We start from the raw sequence: 17,541 nt of genomic DNA, 5'->3' as shown, positions 1-17,541 counted from the left end.
TCATTTTCACATATTTATTCTCAATGTCTTTGCAATAAATAATGTAAGTAATGTTATTGTAAACGGCGTGTTGAATGTGTCTGGTGTAGTAAGTCGGGCGGTCTCTAGAGATTTATGAACAGAAGATGAAAGTTGAGAGTCAATACCGAGTCGATGCCGTTTATGGTGGGACAACTTTACCATACTATAATATTTTTCCAAGCCAGTCATGACCTCGTGTATCTATAGTTCAAGACCGACTGATATACCTACCATGGTTACTTTTACAAGTTCATTGCTTAGGGTTTTCACAACATGAAGGTTTCTAAGACGGTATTTTGATACACAGAGAAAAAAATATAATTTTTCTAATAAAATTAACAATTATAAGTTGTGACTCCTTGGTAAAAAAAAATGGCAGGTCTAGAAACTGCCGAGAGAAGTGAAAACTTAGGACTTTTAGTAAAGCAATTAACTTAATAAAATTAAATTAATAAATTAAATAAATAGAATTTATTTATAAAACTTAGTTTCGATAATATATTATTCAAACAAATACACTATTTCAACAATGCACTGTATATACACATTGAACTTTTCACTAAATCCATTCAATTTCACTTATAAGATATACACAGCACTAATGTTGCACAATACGTCAGCTGTATACAACTGCAAATGCTGCTACAGATATACTGCTAAAAGCATGTTGGTGACGCGAACTCATAAGATGTCACATCACGTCATTATGATTGATATAACCACTTTCGAAGTACTTTGATCAATACACTCTCTGTAACTGTATATAGATTCATTAAGAGCACATTCAATATGTCTTTTTATTTATTCATTTATTTAATCCACCGCTTTTTATATTCCATTAAAGAATAATACAATATTAATTCTAAATTTAATTCTAAATGCATTTCCTCTTAAGGCAGATACAGCATGCAATTATTATGACTTTTACATATATTTATATGTATAATCAAGATAAAAGACATATTGACTTATTGCCGAACAATGATCACATTGAAATAGTTCTAGGTAGGTCGTTATATTAAATTAGCTGCTATGGAACTACGGAATGTTATGACTGAGTCCCAGAAAGGGTCTCACTCTGAGATCTATAGAGTGAACTTAGAATTTGCTAAAACTTTACTGACGTAAAACTTAGCTGTGTGTGATGAAACGTGAACTTCACTTTTGAATTGGGTTGTCTTAGCTTAAACTTAGCATAATTTCAGTAATGTCAAATGACTATAAAAACATAATCAAAGAATATGCTAAGCTTACTCTCAGAAAATTTCTATGTAAGTAAAGTCTGAGTAAAGTCTAAGTACGCTGTATATCATTGAAGTCTTCCTTGGCTTTTCAACATTTGTTGTGAATATACTTTCCAAAGCCTTCTATATCAAATTGAATTTGTTTTGAAAACTCTTATGTAGTGAATAATGTAATGTAATGTAGTGAATCTGAATGTAGTGAATACTGAACCAAATTAAGATGCATACAAATAATTGTAAAATGTAATGTGACTTATATAATTCTCATCTACATAGCAGCAAAATGGTAAATATATTTCATGTTTATGTTTCTAAATGTAATCTGCTCTTCAAAGATCATAAAAAGTACCCAATCGTCATGCTTAAAAATAAACAGCGACAGACATATATTTTGCTCTCTGTTTTATAGAGTGGAAAATATTTGTGTGGTATGACGAGCAGCTTACGTTTCCGTTTAATATTAATACGAGACGAAAAATATTTACTCCTCAATTTCGAGTCAGCGACTATAGTACTTCTACTTTTAGTAGAAATAGAATATGCAGTGATGTATTTAGTTATAGTTATAGTTAGTAGTTATAACAGTTAGTTGTACGTTAATGTCAAACAGGCATACAAAACATACAGACATGGGCATGCGAGACATTAACACTGAGAAGTGATCGGGGTGGGACGAATTAAGTTGTAGAGCCAAGGTTTATTTAAAATATTATACAGTATTTTCTATAATTAACGCGAATGTTATACATTTAGACAAAATACTTTTCAAAGGATTAAAATGCCTGTAATTATATCTAATTGTATTTTAAGATTAGGTTTTTGCGTAAAAAGTTAATTTTAATTATTTTATTTAACCCGATTTTCCTTGACCTTTGCAGAGTGGGTTTTTAGGAAAACTGACCCCCTGAAAATCCTTTACTGAAACTTTTCCGAAAAATGGTAATGTAATACAGTAAAATTCCACACGTTTTAATAATTAAAAAATATTTTATTTCAATGAAAAAAACATTAATAATGAAATTTATTTTAATCTAAATTGTTTTTCTAACAAGTTTTTTTTAATAAATTAAATGCTTAAACTTATCATTATTTCCTCACTGTTTTGTATAAGTAAAACTAATTGTTTTAATTAATTGTTGTTATTGTGCTGAAACAGATGTACAATCTAAATTATACATCTAAAGATAGTTTGGGTAGGGCTGTCAACCTTAACTCACGCGTTATCTAAGATTTTGTAATACGTTATAACTTCGATAACACTGTCCCTGCTATAGGTCGATAATGCCACTTAACTCATGTGGAAACCTCTGGTCTTTCCTTCCAAAATAAAAAACTAATAATTCAAACTAATAATAACGAAATAATAAATCATAATAATGAGTGGACTATTTTTATATCAGATACATACAGGTAAGAACAACTAAGTACAAAATATTACATACTAGCTGACCCGGCAAACGTTGTTTTGCCATATAAAGTATAATTCACGCGAAAGTTTTATATGTAATAAAATATTGCCTATATTATAGCCTGTACATCATTTTGTTCTATTGTCAATAGTTTTTGCAGCGCACGCAAAAATAGGTTTTCGATTTTACACCTTGTGTTACAAAATAGCAATTTTATTACGGATCCCTAATTTTGAAAAAAAAAAACAAACATAGCCTATAGCCTTCCTCGATAAATGGACTACCCAACACTGAAAGAATCATTCAAATCGGACCAGTAGTACCAGAGATTAGCGCGTTCAAACAAACAAACAAACATTGCAGCTTTATAATATAAGTATAGATTCGGAAAATGTTTGACGAAAACAAGGATAGGACTTAGGAGAGTCGATAGGTTTCAACCTGTGGTTTCAACAGCAGATAAACCTTAGGAAAAATTTATGAAGTAAATTATAATATTTACAAGGATTATTTAAAGTATTAGTCAAGTCACTAAGAATTTTATACTCAGGGGCTGTTTCACAATATTCAAGTAAAGTAGAAGATTTTTTTTTTTTTTATGGAATAGGAGGACAAACGAGCGTATGGGTCACCTGGTGTTAAGATTGTCATAGACTAGATAAATTAATGGCTAAGGGTTAATGGCAATTATTATGGGTCAGGACGACAAGGACATTAAGATGAACCGTTTGTATAATAATATGACGCGCTCGGGTATTTCATGGTCGGGATTTTTTTGTATTTTCAAAATCGTCAGTCTTTTTACAAGGAGCTACAATAGGGTTCACTTAACATCTCCTCTCAATGACGCGGTGTAAAAGATTTTTTTTTCAATTTCTATCCCATTGTTTGACCACCCCCTACATGCAAACCAGTAGATTAATTTAATTACTTTTTCCATTATCAGCGCTTGAGTATTTCTTTGTGACTACTTTTTTATATTGTTGTACACACTCCCCCCACCAGTGAGAGGTCACATCATATAGACTTTTTTTTCATCTAACCTACACAATCCAATAGGTGCCCACGACGCTCGAGTAATTCCCTATTTAGTCTCTTGAGCTCCCCTACCTTTATATTAATCGACATTATTATTAGACCAGTGCCGAAGCCTTTGAAAATGATAAAAAGTGAAACAAAATAATAGTAGGATGAAACCCATTGGTAACGGACGAGAATAAAACAAAAATTAAGGGAAAAATAAATTACGGGCGATCTGAGGTCGGGAAGTGGAATAGGGGGGGTGTTTTAGGGTAAAAAACGGTTTATCTCAATTTACGGCAAAACTACAAGTCTTATGGTAAAAAGTTAATGGGCAAAGTTGTAGGTAATAAAGAGATCTACAACTTTTGTAATTACACTTAACACATAACCTCAAAATTTAGGTGAAAAATTCAAAAAATCAAGTTTTTGGTTTTTTATTTATCAGAAAGTAGATATTTCAACGAACAAAAAGCCCCCAAACTTTTTGAAAAAAGCTGATATTTTGACGTCAGAATTTTTGATTGAAAGTCGAAGATTAGTCTCCACGCATTCCCGAGATTAAGGGTCATGACAGACAGACACACGAACTGACAACAAAGTGATCCTATAAGGATTCCATACTTTCTTTTTGAGTCTTTCTGTTTTATAATTTTAGCAAATTAGCACATATTATTTTTAAAGTAGAAATTTATGCGCTAACATTTAAGTAATGCTGGGTGTTTTACTTGCAGGGAGATGGCTCTCTAAAAGCCCAAGCATGGTCACATTCTTCATATGTAACGTCTGAAGTTTTGGTCATCACAATTCCCAAATCGCGCCAAAAAACTCCACGATGTGCCCGGAAAAGAAGAGATAAAAAGTATAAGAGGGAGAAGAGTCCCGCGATGTTTTCGTTGACGGAGGGCTGCGGCTGTGTTAGCTTTGGGAGCGGGAGACGAGCGCGGTCTATGGGCGACGATTCGTCATCCTGTAGAAGCTCCGAGATAGAACAGGAGATTCCTAAGAAGCTGGGCAAAAGAGTCCTAAGTGGCGAGTGCACCATGAAAGCATTGGCGCCGTTTCTTAAGTTCTGGAAGAGAGATGACGTGAGCATGACTAAAGCAGAGAGAAGTAAGTGAATATTTTATATATATTTTTAATATAAGATTCTTATTATGTACGTTTATTGAAAGCTTTTTGAGGTCGGCTACGCTGTTGTGATTCTGGTGTTACAAGAGAGTATTGGCAGCGATGATTATATATATCTTATACTATCAGATGACGCTGGTCTGTCCTCCTCTTTCATAAAATGTTAATGAATTCTTCTTAGAATCGCGATATTCGTTATATTGTATTGTCATATTATAACGTTTAGTTTGCTAGGGTTTGTGTATCGCACATTGAGCGCCTGCAATATGTTGAGAGCAAAACTGTCTTCTCGCGTCGTACATCATGCTTGTGTCTAATTACTTTTACTTTGTTGTCTTTCATAAGTAACTTATGGAGCCCTTGTTGCTCGTATCAAGGTACTCTCTTATCTGACCCGGAAGATACAGTTTTAACTAGTTTCGGGGTCAGAGGTCCACCCCTTCTGATATCACTGCAAACCGTGAATTTTATTAGATACAATTAGCAATAAGAACATGTATATAAACTAATATTAAATAATAAACACTGTATATTTTTTAATATTAAGTTATTCGCAGTGAGTCTTAAGAAATGAAAATAAAGTATTAATTATTAGTATTATCTCGTTTTTATGTAAATGTATTAAGTATACATAACTTAAAAGTAAATGAAATATATTACTGCAAATAGTATCATGCATTGCTCCAGCGAAGCTGTGGCACTCCGTAATTCAAATCCTGAGAGTATTAACCAATTAATTTAGACTTAAAATACTTACCAAATACTTTATTATGTTAGTTGGTAACGTACTTAGTATAATAGATAACGTACTTATAACAAATAAATAATATTATAATTTAAAAAATAAGCTACGTTTGGTAATAATGTTCCCATCGCACAACCACTTTGTAGTATCAGCTTATGGCTGCAGTAATCCGAAAGTAATATGAATCTGCTACCTCACTTACGGTTATGGCTTGGAAAGCGGCTTTAGTGCAGTTCAGTGCAGCCTTCACTGTAACCAATGTGATCTATTGTGATAGCCACTGTTAACTATAGCTCACGTCTATGATTGATTCATTCCATGAATCTTAAAATATCTTTTTTTTATGGAAAAGGAGGACAAACGAGCGTACGGGTCACCTGGTGTTAAGTGATCACCGCCGCCCACATTCTCTTGCAACACCACAGGAATCACAGAAACGTTGCCGGACTTGTCGTATCATCCCGGAATCACCGCACAAGGAAGATCATACCACAGTTTTTTAGTACGTGGAAGAAAGCTCCTTGAGAACCGCACTGTGGAGGAACGCTACACATCCATATGGTGGGGATGATATTCTCATTTGTGGTGCGTCGTGCGAACTTGGAATTTTTTCAGCAGTGAGCTGACTTGTCTCAAGTCGTTGAAGAATTGGATTAAAGAGATGCTAGGTTTCGCATTATAGGCCGACATTGGGAAATGTGTAGATTCTGTAATAGTGCACATGGGTTTCATCTACACGCTGTGCAATCTTTGAGGCCTACGATTGAGAGGTTATTGTATAATCTTCAGTGTCCCGCTTACCGTTAGTGCCACGTTGTAAGAATCATTGTTAGAATGCGTAAGTTTATTTTAAGCGTAGTGTCTCATGCGCAGTCTTCTTGTTGAAGGCTTGGATTAGGGTTATTCGAATGGATTAAACCCGGAGTGTTGCTCCAGAGTTTATAACACTATTGAGAACATGATGTCAATTATCAAGGGTTGATTTAACAAGAGTCTTTGGAACACCACAGAAGGGTTCACCATTTACTATCACTTTAAGGCCGTAAACGTATATAAGAGATATTGCAGATGTCCATGAGCACAGCTTATCACATATATCAAATTTTGATTAGAATGTCTAAATTTTGATTTTGATCATCTTGTAGTTAGCTCGCTACCTACGAACCTATAGTTGACTCAAAGACTTAATATTACATTTGTGTATTCTAATTCTAAATAGTTTGTTATTTTTAACCTGTACCCCTTATTTCTGGGATTAAATACACAATTTTAATTTGTATCTAAATTTTTGGACCATCCGAGACTCGAGCCCGCGCCTCTCTGGTTCCGTCGAAGCGCTTTTACCAACTAAGCTAAGCATCCGTGTGACGCATTGAGTAAATCTTGATATGTTTTTGATAATTTATGAAAGTAGGTATTTAATTAAATCCAGAACTATTTATTAAATTAAAATACGCAAACTGAGCAATAATCGTCTTATATTTCGACCAGAAAAAAAGTTACAGACTACAGAACAGTGCACAGTTTAATATATACATAATAGAACACAGAATAGCATATGACATATTGAAGATGGCACATAGAGAACAATTAATTAATTCCAACAGTTTTGTTCAACTCTCAGGTTGTCGCTCAAGCGCTCGGACGTTATCCAAGAGGCGCGGGATCGAGTCCCACATCGTCCATAAATTTTGGTTCAAATAAAAGTTGAGGTGACTACATATACACAATAACTTTCTTGTCTACATATACATAATAACTTTATTGTTTACAATCTACATGCTAATTAAGTTTACATTACAGCAATGAAAGCAGCGATACTCATTCAGCAGTGGTACAGAAGATACTTAGCCCGGATGGAAGTGAGGCGCCGGTACACCTGGACCATATTCCAGAGTATTGAGTACGCCGGTGAGCAGGACCAGGTGAAGGTGAGGAGGACGTGATCTAAAGATTATACTTATAAGAAACATTGTCTTGCAACTCATACAATAAGGCTATGCCTAGTTTTTGAATTTAGAACATAAAGCAGGATTCTGTAAAAATTAAGTCATGTGAAATCGTATAATACATTATTTATAAAAGAGAAGAAAAATTACCAATTCCTATGAGGGTGTAGTTTGTGGGCACGAGGCTCTCAGCCTTTAACCACCCAAATAGGGGATTTGTGCATTATATTTAGTACGTAGTGCTAATACAATAATATAGATTAAATTAATATTATAGAATTAATAAAAAAAGCAAACTACATTTACACAAATAGAATTCTGCATAAAAAGCTTTGAATTTGAATGAATGAAAACGCTTGGTTTATTCTATGACACACATATGTCACATAATTAATCCTAGATATAATTTCTTGTCAAAATATTCAACAGCCAACGTAAAAACAAATGAAAAATAGCGCAGTAATCGATTTGATACAACTTTCCTGCCCGATAAACCACGGCAGAAATAATTCTTCATCCAACTATTCCGCCTGCATATTTCGTACGAAAAAAGACGCAATTTCGGCACTCTTTTCTTATAATACGAAGGCACTGAAAACGCACCTTAATATACTAACGTAACGTTAAATTTTAACTTAGCTATAAAAAGCTTAACAAGATTATCGATTTTCTAAAGTAGTATTCGTATTGAATGACCGGCGAACCATTACGTACTTATTTACTACCGCCTTGATATTATAAATAAGAATGCCTTCACAATACGTAGAGGCAAACGGGGCAAACAATGAGTTAGTTCGATCCGACATGACAGTCAGAACATTTGTTGTAAATGATGCCGTACGTGTGCGTATGTGTGCGTCTTTTCACTCCAAAAATACATCGCTACAGCGTGCTACAAATATTTTCCTCGTATGAATTTGATTGATTGATGTGTTTTGAAAATTCTTTGTGTTTCTATTTTGAATTGCCTTCTATTAGTGACGTTGTTGATTGTAAATCATGTTATGATAATATAATATACTAGCTAACCCGAAAAAATGATAAGAATTAATACCGTATTTTGTGCAAAACAGCTTTTACATTACCGCTTTATAATTGAAAATTTATGACATATTAAAATGGATATAGTATGTTATATTTAAGAGATAGACTTATGCAATCAGACTTCTATAGACTTATATGAAATACACAATTCCACCATACATTATTTTGTTATATCTCAAAGGGTTTAGACAGCGTTTTTGTTCATAACTCCCAGACGGCTTATTTTTTCCGACATCTCCAACAAATTTCTTTTATATATCCAAAAATGTATACAAAAACTTAACTAATTATATATAGTATATAAAACCTTCCTCAAGAACTACGCTATTCATTGGTGAAATCAGCTTGCAGATAGGTGCAGTAGTTTTTGAGTCTATCGCGAACATACAGACAGATGCGGCGGAAAGTCCTCCGTTTTATAATATGTAGTGATAAACACAGACGTATGTATTTTATTAGTATTGGGACCAATGACGTTCTATACATATAGACAATGCACACACACAATAACCTTCGACTGCTAAGTCTATACATTTCTGCGTTTATTCCAGTTTTTTAAAATATTATTGGTCAATAGGCAGCAATGTAAACACAATTTTAGTTTCAGCTGCGTATTTTGAATTAAGAACCCAATTTGGACAGTGACATCAGTGGAGTGGATTTTCCGATCAAAATCTGTTCAGTCGAGGGTTTTTTACGTTTTCATCAAAAATCACACTCATATTATAAAGAGGAAAGTTTGTATGTTTATTTCTTGACTTGGGTTTTTATTTGTTACTTCTTTACGTTCTAAAGGAATTTGGATTTAATAAGTTAAGATAACGTTTAATGAGAGAAATTAATACTCAAATATAATATTTTTATTTACATAACAAATTATTGTTAAACTGGTTATTTAAATGTTAAGTTCCTTGAATTAAAAAAAATTGTCTTGTTTATATATATTTTTTTAGAATATGCTTACACTAAACGGACATCAAAATATATTTGTATGACAGCTTTTGTAAAATTTTAAATGTGGTTAAATCCAAACAACTTAAATCCTTTAGTGATGCAATATAAATATGCTTATTTGGTTTGTAAATTTCTTCATATCTATCTTGCTACCAACTGGCGCCAATTTCCTTTCATTTTATCGTGTACAGGAAAGCTGAAGAATATTAGTATCACTGGGTAACGATACTTCCGTGATAACGTGTAAATAGCACCAGTATGTTATTGTTCACGTTCTTGTAACCCGTTCACATTACACAACATACAATATTGCTAATCATTGCTCATTAAGCCTTAAAAAAATCGAAGTCGGTTATTTTTTGTTAATTTTATTTTTTATTTTTAAATTTTTAGTGAATTAAAACTACACTAACTAATAATTTATCTAAATTTGTGTAGATCTACTAAATTTTGCAATGTTGCAATGAATGTAAGCGCATTGCAATTTTAATACAGACAGAAATTCTGCCACCGCACCCTTACTGTACGTCATTAAGGAGTTCCATTGATTCCATTGATATTTGACTACGACAATTATTCGACCATAACGACGTGACGGTAGGTGACTCAAATATCCGGATAGCATAAAAAAGATTCGGCCTAGTATCGTTAATTTACTCCTTAGAATTGAAGAGTACCGTTACTTTGTCATGGACCCCATAATCGGAACTTAACCAAACTCTCACTAACTACTTTCAAAGTATATTCTTTCCAATAAAAAAAGAATTATCGAAATCAGTTGGCGTAATATTAAGTAATTCTCAAATGTGTCGCGTACATTCTTATAGCAAATTTAAAACTTTCATGGTTTTCTCATGGTTGCCATTATCAGATCTCAACCAAATTGCGATGCAAATGGGACCATACAAGAAGCACCAGCTTTAAAAAAAATATATCAATTATCAAAATCGGTTCACCCAGTCGAAAGTTCTGAGGTAACAAACATAAAAAACATACCGACGAACGACTCTATTGTTTTCATTTCTGACTGTGTCCTTTCATCTGTCCCATTCTGACAAGCGGATCTTGTCTGGGAATTGTCAATAATTGTACCATATTTGATGGAAAAATCTTAATTTTATTAAATTACTTACGCTTTTTGCATATCTATCTTATATAAATAAAATAACCTTACCGATGATAAGTCACACCATCTTTTTAGAGTCGTTAATGAATTATTTAAGCACTTTTTATAGTTGTTACACTTAGGCTTGTTGATTGACACACAGTTGACACACGACTAAGGAGAAAAGTGTGCTTACATTGTCTTTAAGCAAACTTTTGCCGTTCCACCGTCAGATTGCGAATGATATGTCCATATGTATAGAACGTCATTGATTGGGACGTATCTTTCCTGGTCGATACCCCACTCTGTGGTATTACTTATTTCAGAAGGGATTGTAATAGCATACAGATTAAAAAAAAATACTGATATGTATTGAAATTTAAAAATTTATTTAAAACATCTATTTTCCCCATCACCTTGACACTTTGTTGAACGCAACTTCCGTTCAGTAACTATTTAATGGTATTGTGTACCACCAACCCATAGAGATTTTATCAGAATAGTTAGATTCGAATGCACCAACCAGTATTGTTAGTCCAGTAAATAGAAAAAGTCCTTAGTGTTATGTTAATGACTATGACATATCTAAAAAGAATATTTTAACGTTATCTATGAGTGTAATAGATTAAAGAGTATGTTATATACACATGTCTAAAATAGAGTGCAATACTTTATTTTAGACTGCGGTTGACAACCCTAGTTGTGAAGTAATTTTAATGTCCTTACAGATAAAGTGCGGATTAGGTATCGCCTATCTTGGTGTCTTTAGTTTATAAATTTGTAGAATGATGGTCGAATATTAAAATGAATGAAATGTTGAACACTGTGAACACAGCACATCAGATGCTGTGGACACGACCTTATTATTGAGCAGTCATGTGGATGCACTATGGTGAGACAGTAACGTTAATTACACATGACATCATAACAAAATTATGTTTTATAATATTCCAAATTGAATTTAAATTTTCAATTCAAATTTAGAAATCGTTACTCGAATAAAAATCTATTAAACCAAATCACACTTGCCTGTCTGTCTGAACGACGAAAACTTTAAAACTACGAAATAGATTTTCACGCAGTTTCCACCAATTTAATGAGTGGATCATAAGCAAATTATCCAAATAGGTATTTTTTATGTGATTGACATTCCAGGCTTTTAAAACAAAAATGCAAATACTAAAAAATTTTTCTTCTTTAGTTTTTTCAAATTCATAAAAAACTTCAAATGTGTGTCTGTCTATAAAAAATATTTAAGTATTTTTAATAGACATGCAGAATTTTCAGGAGGCTACTCTCGTGTTGGAATCCAACCGATCGAGTGAGGCATCAAACAAAACTGGTAAAAACTCCAAATAAATCAATTGAATATAGTATTTCATGGCAACCAAACAACAATTTGTTACCAAATAATTTTTAAATATCATTCATTTTTGATAAATTTTAAATGCTTAAGTGTATCACTGAAGAGTTTTTCCTAACTATTCTCGAAATAGAAGGTTCATTATTGACTTTTCTAGCACCATAACTTCACTTTGATTGTTATGGGTTCTTTCTTATTTGGTATTATTAAATGGATTGTATTTAAATGATCGTAAATCTAAATGGTCACCCTTTTTTAAAATTGATCCTCTTCATTTTTTATATAAGAGAGGGCAAGTGGATCACGTGATGCGAGGTGGTGAAGTAATTGCCAACATCAGAAGTCAAGAGTAGGTCCTTAGTCCCTAAGTCGTATCGGTTATCAAATAATAATTGACACATATCATGAAAACATCAGAACTTATATCATTTATACGTCTAGATAGAGCTGTTAGGCTTCGTTCACACGGCATTGTCCTGCACGTTTCTTTGTAATCGTTTTCTTAACGTATAGTCAACTGGGTGTTCATATGGTAAATTTTCATTCGTGTAAAAACGAAGAGCCGCAGTTTCCACACAGTTGTCACAGTGAGTAGACGTCACTGATAGATCGACGATGCCACCCCTCTAAAAGACGTTCAGGTACTAAACGCTTCTTCGATTGCTGTTCGATAAAACACGTATGACATCGTGTCGCGTGAAGGAGGCAAAGCTATACCATATGCCATTGCGAACCGAATACGTCAAAGTTCATTCGATTTGCTTGACAAGACCGTTGAGTATGCGTTTAAAAGTATAACCGCACACTTTTTTTTGCAGTACAATCGATGGTCACTATTTATACGTTAAGACGTATACTGCAAATAAAACGTGCAGGGCAACGCCGTGTGTACGAAGCCTTAGACAACCGATGAAAGCAGGCCGGGAATATTAGTTGATTGTGCGTGACAAGCTGTAATAAATTAATTGCTCAAAATGGCGGTTAATTCTAAATTCTATTTTTTTTTTCGTCTTTTTCACAACTGTCATAGTCTCTCTAGATGTATAAATGATGTATCAGCACATGAAAACTCAAAATTGTCACCCCCCTCATCCGCTGTTCGATTTATGTTTCCTATTGTTGAAGCTTTCTATAGGTTTCGTTAATAATCTGCCTATTTAAAATTTATTTTCGGATAAATAAATAATACAAAACTCCTTTTGACTGCTTACAAAAAAATAAATATATTTAAAAGCTTCCCAGCGAAGCTCCGTTTAACATCATTATTACCTAAGTACGAAGTTTGCCCCAATTAAACAACTTTTATCATTAACCCCGTTCGTAGCCCCATCGATTCACATTTCCTAATGGTAATCTGCGCCCTTATAATAATATCAAAGGTGTTAGGGTTGATAGTTCCTTAACGTTCAAGTTCTCTTTAATTCCAAACTAACCTTAAATTATACGAGCCTAGTTGTTATCTGAAAAGACAATGTACAAAATCAATCAAAAATCATATCTTATTAAGTTACTTAGTTTAGTTTTATATATTTAGAGCATTAGTAACAAGACCATTAGCTCAAACCAAAATACAATAAAAGAAGAATATTTTAATCATTTTTCAATATACTCGATCTCAAAAAATAATCTTGATCTTAAATCATTTATACGACAGCTGTGAAAATGTCGAAAAAGAATATGTTTAGAACTAATCTCTATTTAGAGCAATTCACACACACTAACACAAAGTGTCATACAAATCGCGAGTGTAAGACGTAGGTTGTCATGCACGCTATACTAATATTCCTGGCCTGTTCTCATAAATTGTCTAACTAACAGCAAGAGACTCTATTTAGACGTATGTTGATGATTGATTAGGGGTTAGTTCCAAAGTCAATTTGTTTCGACGTTTTCACAGCTGTCATACTCTATCTAGACGTATAAATGATCTAAGGTTGACCATTATATTTGTGTCATTTTAATTTTTTATCCTATTCTACAATCCTTTTCGTCATATCCTGTTATACGATATAATATACAGTATAAAAGCGACAGCTGTTTTATGATGTTTTATCTGTACAGTTTTCACATGTACCCAACATACTATATTTAAACATATTTTCAGTAGCCCAAACACGAAAACTTATCGAATTCGATACACACAATAGTTAAGGTTTCGAGTGAACGATACGATAAAGATAACTGATACTTTTATATAATATTTTTTATTGATTATAATATTGACCACTACGGATTGGATAGCTGAGTTTTAGAAATATAATTCCCATTTGTTACACTTGGGGTACGGATCCCTTAATGCATGTGATTGGTAAAGATTGACGGAGTGATCATTGAAAAATTTAAGCTAAATCAAGGAAAATTTAAAGGACCCTTCTATTTCTCTTACATGTGTAGAAGGGGGTGACAATTTAAACACACACAATTCATATAACCACTGTATTTGGACAAAGTTTCCACTTAGAATTCACAATAGTAATGAATACTCGAAAAAAACATCAAATTGCATTTACTATAAAATATTTACATCAGAGTTTACTATCTAATTATAGAAGCATTTAATAATTTAGGCCTTATATGTATGGTATCAGAATACTTATTTCTGTAACCCTATTTACGAGACTATTAAACTTATAAGCTAATACAATATTATGGTCTTAGGGGAAGGAGTCCAGGGAAACCCGGCTATTTGTTTGTAAATATGAATAATTGAACTTAGGAATCTAGCTTATATAGGACACGAACAGCCAGCCGTGATGATGCTACAAGCTATTGGCACTGCTGTAGTGCCCAATAACTTACATCTTACACGAACCAAATTTAACTGAAGATCTGATCTATTATTGTTTTGTTGTTGACATATTTTCTATGAGACGCACAAATTTAGTGACGCACGGTTTGACAGTTCCGCTGTGAAACAATTTCATTATAACACACACAAGCACATCTCATCTACAACTATGCATATAGTTACAAACCTACCGTTGCTGACAACGAAATTGGTTGGCGTGATATTGAGTTATTCGTCCATTTGTCGCGCACATATAAGTATGCGTAGACTAAGCGCAAATAATAATTTTTATGGTAACTTTTATGGTTTTCTCTTGGATGCCCAGCTTTCAAATTTAAAAAAATATCAAATTCGGTTTACCCAGTCGAAAGTTCTGAGGTAACAAACATAAAAAAATACCGAATAATTGAGGACCTTCTTCTTTTTTGAAGTCGGTTAAATAGAAAGAGAATCAACAATAAAAACGAACGATCATTTAAATACAATCTATTGAATTAGGCGTTACTTTGCGGAAATCCATAATTATACAAATGATTTAGGTTTTCTTTAGTGTGTTTAAAGGAACATATTGCCGCATTTAGGAATAATCATCCCGAAAAATCACACTTCGCGAAACATTTAATTGATACAGGTCACTTACTCGGAAACAATAATAATTTTAATATTTTACATATATGTGAAAAAGGATTTCGCTTAAATGTGTTAGAGCAATTAGAAATAATAAAACACAAAAATAACATGTTTACATTGTTGAATGAACAAACAAATTTAATCCCATCACCTTTGTTACGTGTCTCTTCCGGGGGTAATACGTCACAACAGCCGACCAATCACAACGCGTCATTTCATGGGACGAGGGTATAAAACAGCGGCTTCCAGCTCATTTGATTCAGTCTCGTGCCAGATTTTGGCGAGACAACACGTCCTGAGGATGCCTCGTGTAGAGGCGAAACACGTGTCGAATTGTTTTAAAAACAAATATTGGCGGAATTAACACTAAATAAAACCTAAATCATTTGTATAAATACAATCTGTTAAATAATAGATAACAAGGAAGAACTCATGTTGGTGAAGATGAAATTATCTATTTATATATAGATAAGAGATTTCCACGTTTATAGTCACTCATCACGATATCTCTAGAACCATTAGAGCTAAAGACTTGAAATTTGGTAGGAATATTCTTTTCACCGAGTAGAGGTTAGCTAAGAACGGATTTCTTTTTTCGGAACAGAACAACACCTGTCGGGTCAGCTAGTATTGATATATATTATGTTGATACATTATATTATGTTTTTAACATCCGAGTCTATAATAAACCTTTGTTTTCGAGAATAATTTATCCGACAGAAAAAAGAAACTTCAAAATTCATGTAATTCTAGCCTGTTCAATAAAATTGTATTAATTACTTACTGTACACAGACGTGGTCGCTTACTATTACTTTATGAGGAAGCTCATGGTCGCTTAGAGAGCAATGGAGAGGGTTATGCTTGGAGTCTCCCTGAGAAATCGAATCAGAAATCAACAGATCCAAAGCCCACCAACATAGCCCAGATGGTTGCGAAACTGAAGTGGGCAGGGCACATAGTTCAACGGACAGATGGCCGTTGGTGTAGTAAAGTTCTAGAATGGTGACCACGTACCGAAAGACGTAGTTTTGGCAGGCCCCCCACAAGATCGACCCACAATCTGGGCAAGATGGCCAGAATAGGTTCCATAAGGTCAGCGCAGGACTGATCGTCATAGAGATCTTTGGGGAGGCCTTTATCCAGCAGTTGGCGTCTTCCGAGGTTTCTTTGCAGTTCTTTTACCAGTGGATATTAAATATCCACATCCATAGCGTAAAATTCGTGCTCTTTAGAAAACGAATGTTATGGTGATAACAGAAAGACCGCATGACATTCGTTAACATGTTGTTTTTGGCATGTTATAAAAACACACGAAGTTTATGAAATATCCATGCAGGATATGAAACCATATTATAAGACAACGCACAGTGATTGGCGTAATGGGTACTACAGCCCTGATAATTTTAAAACTTTTCAGTAGAAGTCTTTATTTTCTATGGAAGAGGAGGTTAAACGAGCGTACGGTTCATCTGATGTTAAGTGATCACCGCCGCCCACATTCTCTTGCAATACCAGAGTAATCATAGGAGCGTTGTCGGCCTTTTGCTAAGGTATACGCGCTTTGTTTGAAGGTACCCAAGTGTTATCGTACTGGAAACACCGCACAAGGAAGCTCATTCCACAGCTTGGTTATGCATGGAAGAAAGTTTCTTGATAGCACCGTGCTGGTTGGAGATTATATAGTAATTTGTGGCGAGTCGTGCGGAGGTGGAATTCGGCGGCAGGAAATAGGTGAACAGCTCTCCGGAACACTCCCCTTGGTAAATGCGGTAAAAGACACACAATGAAGCGACGCCTCTACGCAACACCAAGTCATCTAGCCTTTCACAGCCAACAATTTTGCAATCTTTAATAAAAAAACAACAGACATCCGTCAACGAAATATGTTTTGTTACTACCTACACTATACGAGAACATTCGAGAATAATTCTTACTAGTGTAAATAGAGGAATCATTTTAGCGAAACCTTTACCAAGCGACACAAATATTTAATATTTATTGTAGAAGTGATACTGATATTTACTGAAAAGTTGAAAATTTCATATCTGCCGCAGCAATTCTTTAATCCATAACTTCTATTTTATCGTGTGGGTATAAAAGTTGACTCAGCTCTCGAGAGTTTTCAAACGAATATAAA

The 17,541-nt window shown here is 33.8% G+C and overlaps 1 protein-coding gene across 1 annotated transcript in view; it reads left to right on the top strand.

Annotated features, from left to right (window-relative positions):
- The window catches only part of LOC126969860 (serine/threonine-protein phosphatase rdgC), a 67,063-nt gene that overhangs the window by 10,361 nt on the left and 39,161 nt on the right, over nt 1–17,541 (top strand). The window contains exons 2-3 of the mRNA XM_050815437.1: nt 4,429–4,807; nt 7,374–7,501. Coding sequence (XP_050671394.1) covers nt 4,582–4,807; nt 7,374–7,501 — 354 coding nt within the window. The 5' untranslated portion in view covers nt 4,429–4,581. The remainder of the gene's footprint in view (nt 1–4,428; nt 4,808–7,373; nt 7,502–17,541) is intronic.

The sequence above is a fragment of the Leptidea sinapis genome, chromosome 19 (genome assembly GCF_905404315.1).
Source record: "Leptidea sinapis chromosome 19, ilLepSina1.1, whole genome shotgun sequence".
Lineage (NCBI taxonomy): Eukaryota > Metazoa > Arthropoda > Insecta > Lepidoptera > Pieridae > Leptidea > Leptidea sinapis.
Note: the sequence above shows the minus strand (reverse complement) of the source record. Positions and strands in the feature narration are given on the sequence as shown.